Source organism: Phragmites australis, chromosome 7 (assembly GCF_958298935.1).
Source record: "Phragmites australis chromosome 7, lpPhrAust1.1, whole genome shotgun sequence".
Taxonomy (NCBI): Eukaryota; Viridiplantae; Streptophyta; class Magnoliopsida; order Poales; family Poaceae; genus Phragmites; species Phragmites australis.
This window is the reverse complement of record NC_084927.1, coordinates 34,464,113-34,472,300: the sequence shown is the minus strand read 5'-3', so window position 1 is coordinate 34,472,300 and position 8,188 is coordinate 34,464,113. Positions and strand designations below refer to the sequence as shown.

General features: G+C 40.9%; 1 protein-coding gene across 1 annotated transcript; it reads left to right on the top strand.

Moving 5' to 3' along the window:
• Positions 1-3,670: 3,670 nt before the first annotated feature.
• On the top strand, positions 3,671-5,591 carry LOC133924964 (uncharacterized). The gene is made up of 2 exons (XM_062370729.1): positions 3,671-4,221; positions 4,843-5,591. The coding sequence occupies exons 1-2, from the start codon at positions 3,863-3,865 to the stop codon at positions 5,339-5,341; spliced, it is 858 nt and encodes a 285-aa protein (XP_062226713.1). The 5' UTR covers positions 3,671-3,862; the 3' UTR covers positions 5,342-5,591.
• The last annotated feature ends 2,597 nt before the right edge of the window (positions 5,592-8,188 follow it).

Here is an 8,188-nt window from a genome sequence, read left to right as displayed (position 1 = left end):
GCTTTCTCCACTGATGTTCTCCCGATGAATTGAACTGTGGTACGACCTACGACAATCATTAGGATCATTTTTATTGTTGCAGATATGGGAAAGCCATGGAATTCAACAATATCTAATTAGCAATGCCTACATCTTTCGACAATTATAGTGGTTTGAGGACCAACATATGGTTGCTTTTAGATTTTTGAAGATCGTGTAGTAAGGTAGGTGGGTCTTAATTTATGTAAAGAACCAGGTTATGCACATTTCTGTTTTTAAAAGGGTCCTAACAAAAAATAATAATGAGTACAAGTCGGATGCACATTACACAAACCCCTCGGCACATGTCTAAACTAGATTGGATGTCTAATTTTACGTAGACCATTGAACGCATCTTACGTATGTGGGTCTTTATTTATGCAAAGAACCAGGTCATACGCATTTCTGTTTTCATAGGGGCACCGAGCAAAAAGAAATTAAATAAAAGTCGGACACAAACCTGACTCACGCCCACGTGGATGCAACTTAGCATATATCTAAATTAGATTGGAGCCTAACCTTACGTAACATGGGCACACGTTTTGACCATTGAACACACCCACATATGTATGTATTCTTCCTTTTCGGGATTTAATCCTAAGAAAATATAAGCATATGTGCGAGTCTGGGACACAAACCAAGATGGACAGCTTCCACCAAAAGGAATATAACCAACTGAGCTATGGTCAATCCATAGGGATACCGAGCAATTTAATCACTCCAGTAAAATTTTCATATTCCAATATGCAAATTTAAGGGGCATGTTCGGAATGTAAGAAGTGGAGGGAGACAAGCGGGAGTTAAAAAGCATTTTGCATTCAAATATCTCGATGATGACGAGCATACACGATTCCAGGGTTTGGTAAAAGCGGGAAGTGGTGAATGAGATGTACACCCCTTAGGTGGCACATATCAGGCTTATGTTTAGGGAAAGTAGAAAGTGGTGAACGAGAAGTGGGTCCATACCTCGCTTGGCTTACACATGAATTAATAAAAGGAGAAAGTGGGGAAGGAGAAGTTCGCTCCTGTGTGGCACGCATGGGGCTACAGTCTTGTAAAAGAGGACAAAGGAGATGTGCGCCCCAAGTGGCACACACATGGATAGGGTTTGGAAAAAGGAGGGGTGGTAAAGGAGAAGTTCTTCAAAACTGACCCTCGCATAGTAGTGTTTTGTATTGCAAATATCTCAGTGACAATGAGCGCACACATGGTTAGGGTTTGAGAAAAGAAGAAAGTGGTGAATGAGAAGTACACCCCTAGACGGCACACACTAGGCTAATGTTGCGAAAAAGTGGAACCAGGTGAAGGTTTGAAGGAGAAGTGCACCACTTCCCTGGTTGCCACACATAAGACTTGAGAGCAGAGGGAAAGTGGGGGAACAAGAAGTGTACTCTTGGTTGGCACACACAAGGTTTGAGAAAAGAGGAAAGTGGAGGAGTGCACTCTCGGATGGCACACACAGGACTACGGTCTAGTAGCAAAGGAAAAAAATTCAAAATAAATAAAGTTAGTAACATGATTTTTATAAGAATTCAGAAGCAACGTGTAACTTAAGGTCATTGCGTCACATAGGCAGTGAGACAATACACAACACATAGACTGCAAACGGTAGAAGCCATTACCTCTAGCAGCGACAAAGGGACATCAACAAATCAATGGATCGGTAGGATGAGACATAGAATTGGATTGGTAGGGGAAGATATGTGTGTCATTATATCGGGCTTTGACCACACAACTCAAGCTCATGATGTCAAGTATGCAACGGGAGCCTACATTGTAGATGTATAGACACGTGCAACCACAATCTCCAACAATACATTTGTTGTCATGTGGCACAAGATCAAGGTGTCGAATAAGCGATAAGGCAAGTCATAACCCGTAGGCTGTTATAAGTGACTAGGCAAGCCATAACCTACAGTAGCGACAAGGGACACCGAGGATATTGGAGCCAAGCTTGGGTCACGTACCTTGCAGTTGTGGACACAAAAGTGGCGATGAGCTATGTTTGACTTAATTTGTTAAGGAAGTTAAAAAATCTGATAATAAATTTATTGTTATATAGCATGAGGTAGTAGTATTAGGTAAATGACAGGGTGAAAAGACAATAATGTCACTTATAGGAAGGTGAATAAGCGTATCCTGAAAAATTTTATAAACTAAATGCAACGGATTAGCAATCTACGGACAGTCAGTGGATTTTTTTTTGAGTCTCCGCAAATGTGCGGACACTCCGCAGAAATCTCCGGATACTCTGAAGATTTAAAAAAAAACTCAAGAGATGCCTATGCAATACAGCATGGATGAAATCCAACTAATGCCTCACACGGTATTGGCGCAAAACCTTCACTTGCTCTTCACCATCGTCATGATCCTTCGACGTCAAGTCATTTGCTTGCCCTTCACCATCAGATGATCCATCGTAGCCGAGTCTTATTTGCCCTTCACCATCTTACTATAAAAAATCATTTTGTATTCGACATCTTTAATAAATTCACTTTATCATATATTGAGTCTAATCTTGTTCTTCACTCTTGACATGTATGATTTCAATTCAACTTATGTCTTCTTATGAATCCTAACTTTAACCCACTCTCAAGCACAAAGTACGTGGGTTAGTCTATAAACTCAATTGACAATAGCATACCTTTAATTACTTAATTTTCACAAGTAACTTAACATTCATGCTTATCACTAATCTTCAATTAGCTTTTCTTTTTTCCTGTGAGTATCACTAAGATCTCATTGACTTTGATGTAATTCTTTGAACTCATGACATTTTCAACTAATTCATGCTTCATCATTTATATATTTTCTATAGAATAACCTAATAACAATTCTTAATATAATTATTAGTCCATATATATTGTCATTGACTTATCTGAGCATCATTTAGAGTACATTCATCTTGATGCATATTTCTTCTCCATGTATCACACATGGAACAACTTACTAATAATTCACAATAATATTATTAGTCCATATGTATTATCATTAATTACTAAAACCGCACATATGGGTTAGATACACTTTCACAGGGCAAGGTATCAGCACATGTCGCAGATGGTGGAACTGTGACTTATGACAGTGATAAGTGACTTCTATAAAACCGAGAGTCAATAAGGCAGAATGCAACCGGTAAAAACTGGACTTGGGCTAGATAGCTTATAGTCATGGTTGCAAGGGATCCGGATCCCCTAACTTTAGGGACACGAAGTCACGAGGGAACAGTAAATTGTGAGTAGATGAACAGTTCCTTGACATCAATTACTGTAGCAAAAGTATTATAGTAACGATTCCATTAATTTACTGTATTGATTTTACTGTCCCCGTTGCACTATAGCAGTGCATCTGGTCCATACATCCACGATACAACGGTCCACGGAGGTTTGAAGTCACCTGACTTCACCTGTCAGAGGATCCGATTCCAGTTGCAAGCGGATAAAGAGTATAGTTTGTACCTTTATATGATTAAGATATGTCTATATAACTATGCTTACTAAAACGTTAGAGGATTTATTGATTGATCATATAAATATAAATTTATTTTAAAAAAAATACAATGTAACGAAACCAGCTAGTGCAAATGAAAAGGAAAGGAAGAAAAACCAGACTACCACATCACCGTCGGACCAAGTCACACCAACAATCCCTTCTCGCAGACAGGCTTGCTGCAGCTTTCAGAGCCACTCAAACGTCCCTCCCCTCTCGAACAACACACGAACGCAAGCTCCCAAGAACGCAGCGCGATTGGATTTGGAAGCTTCTACATGGGGCACCGAGGCTCGTAGACGAAGCAGAGGAGACCAGAAAAATCGAGGAGCAAGAGGAAGGGAAGCAGGAACCCATGGCGTTCCTCCTCCCCAAGCTCACCACGCCGTCCTGCAAGTCGCCCCAGAGCCCCTTCAAGCCGCAGCTTGGACTTCCGGGTCACGGCGGCGGCAAGCTTCACGGCTCCGGCGCGGCGCAGGCCGCGGCCCCGGGCCACCTCAGCCTCCTTCTCCTGCTCAGCGCCTCGCAGCAAGAAGCCGCCGCCGTCCCCGCGGCCAAATCCACGGAGACTAAAAACCGGGGCAAGGGCGGCGGCAGGGCCGGTGGGGATCCTCAAAGGTCGGATTTTTACCTTAATCTCGGGACGGCGGTGCGCACGCTGCGCGACGACCTGCCCGCTGTGTTCGTCCGGGAACCCAACTACGATGTCTACCGGTGAGGATGCCTTTTTTTTTTTTCCTTTTGTGTTGCTATTGCGGTTAATTTTAGATTAGGCCTTTGAGAATTGATCGATATGCCTGATACGAATTGGATTTACTAGTTTAGTTTTGATTGATCATGGAGAAATCCCTGTGCTGCTAATGGTAGCTCGGTATTTCCAGGGAATTAAGGTCAAACATAGACAGAAATTGAGCAGCTAATGGCCACTCGGTGCCCACAAGTGACTAATCATGAAAAAACAATGATGATTTTTTTCAGTGATGCCAGTCATGATTTAGAAATGAAGGATGCAGTTGGTTGTTGATTTGTTCTGCTGCTGCAGTATCAACCTTTAAGAACTGATAATCAATCATTCAAGACTGATAATTAAATATATTGATGAACATCCACCGGTTTAACAGTTATCAGGGTACTGTTTTTAGAGGGCGGTGAGATGCAACAGTCCATCATCCGCAATTATGCTAGTATGTGGTTCTGATCATGTCTGACAAGAACGTTAGGCTTGCATAAATTGCATCCCTTGCCAACTTAATTCTTTGCAGGCATGCTGGACATACTTATTCATGCAAAAAAATAATGATGGTGACTGAAAATGTTTTTTTACGTCTGTTGCAGTGAAGACATCACATTTGTTGACCCACTGAACACTTTCCATGGGATTGACAACTACAAGACAATCTTCTGGGCACTTAGATTCCACGGGCGTCTACTATTCCGTGAGATTGGGCTTGACATATCACGCATTTGGCAACTGACAGAGAACTCAATAGTTGTCCGGTGGGAGCTGTGGGGCACCCCGCGTGTCCCGTGGGAATCATACGGCTGCTTCAGTGGCACATCGAGATACAAGGTTGACAGGAATGGCAAAATCTACGAACATAAAGTTGACAACTTGGCATTGGACTTCCCGCGTTCAGTAGCGAAAGTGGGCAGCATTGCTGACATGGTTGTTGCCACATGCCCGCCAAGCCCCAATTTGACATTTTGGGACGTTGTTGGGACAGGCAATGGGTGCTCATGGACAAAGCTTTATGAAGCGGTGGTGGAAGCTGTGGAGTGGGAAGGCCATAGTTCTACAGGCATTGGCATTGAAGGTCTAGTCACTTGTTCATAGGATGGAATGAGCTCCAGGACTAGTTGCTTGGTAGTGAGTTTTCCTAGGGGAAATGTATAGAATGTGGGTACATGAATCACAATACTACTAATATCTCTTTGTATGCTGTAGCTCTAGAACAACAAATTTAGATAAAATACATGCTAGATGGCTATATTTGATCACCCTTGTCACATTCTGGGATAATGCCTTTCACCGCTTATGTCTTGTGAAATCCACGGATGTTGAATGAAATATGCTTCTTAACTCTTGCTAATTATGTTTGAAATATTCTGAACTGCTTGCTCAATTCTTCAGGGAATTAGGCACATTGAGTTGTGAACAAGTGAGGATTCATGAATGGGGAAGGACTCTCAATATTAGGTGCAGCTGTGTGACTCGAGTGAAATACCGAACTTTGAAGATAGCATGGTAGTGTTTGTGGGAATTGGGATCATATTTTGGGCTTACAAGTCGCAGCACAGGAATGTTGTTACTTTGCTGCTGGATTTCTGCTACAAGAAATAATTTTGCTGATCTATCATACACCTTAACAGAAATTTTACTGTAGCTTATATCAGCTGGTTCTGAATGTCTCTATCAGAAAAAAATTACGTGCACTAAGATTTGCTTCCGACAAGCTAAGATTCTGTCGATGGATTCTAAATTAGTGCATCTGAAAAAAATGCATCCACTGAAATTGCTTCTGAAAGTGAACTATCAGGCTATCACCTTTCTTTGAAAAGAGATGGATCGCATCATTCTTGAATCCTGTCTTCATCGAGTTGGATTGAAGGTATATTTAGCATGAACGATCGACAAACTTTTGCAATTTGCTAACTTTGTTTGATGAAGTACTGTACGATGCATTACTTCCCTTAACAAAAATTGCCTTGGTGCTTTCCACGTCAATTCTTGACCTCAAATCATTAGGTGGGTGCTTCGCTTTGTCAGATTAGTTGACCAACAACAATCAGTACGGTCGACGAAATTCAAATGAGGTCTCAACTCCCAACAACGTTTATTCTTTACTCCAGAGGCGCAACAACCCTAGCAAATTAATCCTGATGGCATCACGGCGTGCAGATCTCAGTAGAAAGGTGTTGGATCTGTTCCAAGGTAGTATAGTATATTTTAGTTGCTGCAAGTCCTCAGTTTCTAGATCTCTTAGAGAAGAAATCTAGTTAGACTTAGGTGACTCACCTGTCAGATGGTTTGAAGGAAATTCTACAGTCATGCCTTGATTTCTATCGATCAATTTGGTTGCATAAACATGACCTTTTCTTGAGATGCTAAACTATATTTATTTATCCATTCTTCTTACTGAGCAGTTAGACAAGTTGGAATACAAGAGCACGAAAAGGACACCCTTTTTTACTGGAACTTGACACCATCATATGTACAAATACAGAACTGAAAAAACTTTAAGCAAGCTAATGGTGACAGTGGAATAGCTTTAGACTGAGCTATTCTAAGGTTTAACCGTCTTAAGTAACTAGCAAAGTGACATTTGGTTAGGCAACTCGTCACTAAGACTCCAATTTCCTTCATTATGTAACATAGTGCGAAACAAAAAAAAAAAAAGCCTTGGTACCTAAGGCAATAGAGTCATTCCCTACCAATATTTCTTTCAGGCGGGACCTGACTGTCCCAAAATTGATCGCTTGGAATGAATTGATGGCATGTCTCTCCAACATCACTTTATCTACGGACTGAGATGACTTTGAATGGAGCCTAAACCAAAATGGAATGTTCACATTTAGCTCTATGTACAGGACCCTCGTGCAAGGGGATGACCCAATCCAGAATAGTAAATTGTGAAAATTAAAAATTTCGCTAAAAATTAAATCTTCCTTTGGTATTTACACAAGGGTGTTCTATTAACAAATGATAACCTAAGTAAAAGACAGTGAAGGGGAGATCAAAAGGGTTGTTTTTGTCACAAATTTGAGATAATTAAACACCTCTTCTTTAATTGGCGTCTCACATGTTCTGCATGGCTTCCAGGTAGCATTGAATCTTTACCAACCGTGAAGTGTTCAAAACATCCTTGTGACTTGGTGGTCTTAGTAAAAACTTGAAAGGCTATATACTGGTAGCGGCGAACACATTTTGTTGGTCTTTATGGCTATGCGGGAATGATATTCTTCTTAACAAGGGGAAACATGTTTCTCCTTTACAGGTTATTCTTATTTGTACGCACTGGTTCCATTCGTGATCTGTACTACATTGATAGGAGCATCGCAAGATGATTACTACGGCATTTATGCGATAGGAGCGGGTGGCCAGAGAGCTCTTTATCCGATTTGGATGGCAGTCTAGACTCCGCATTGAAGCCTAAGCAGAATAACCTCAACAGAGGAGATGTGTTGCCATCTTATTAGATCTTTCCATTTTTATGTATCTAATGTATCGGGTTCTTGTTTCTTTGATAGTGGTTGTGTGAATTATGGTTATGCAGATGCTGTAGATAAATTCTTATGTGGTTGTATCAATTTGATGTAACGATGAGAATTAATAGAACTTTCTTTTCCAAAAAAATGTATCTTTTTCATAGCCTATAGTATTGGATTAGTGATAGAGGGATCATGCTACTTAGGGATTAAAATTTTGTCCAAATTTTATGAATTTTGGATGGGAACGAAATCTAATTCTAGAATTTTCTTTCACTGATATGTGAGGCTCACAACGTAGAGGACAAAAAATAACTGGAATTTCAAAGATTTCGGGGTTTTTTGCCGATGAAAAAAAATTGTAAAACGGAATTGAAATCCCTGATGCTGCCAATCAGATTTCCAGGAGCCACAATTCACACGGTCGGGGACCAAAGATGCGCGCGCGTACATATATGTATTTCCGATATGCTCC

Coding starts and splice junctions, on each gene's coding strand:
- LOC133924964 (XM_062370729.1), top strand. CDS start 3,863: ATGGCGTTCCTCCTCCCCAAGCTCACCACGCCGTCCTGCAAGTCGCCC. Junction 4,222..4,842: donor CCCAACTACGATGTCTACCG/GTGAGGATGCCT, acceptor CGTCTGTTGCAG/TGAAGACATCACATTTGTTG.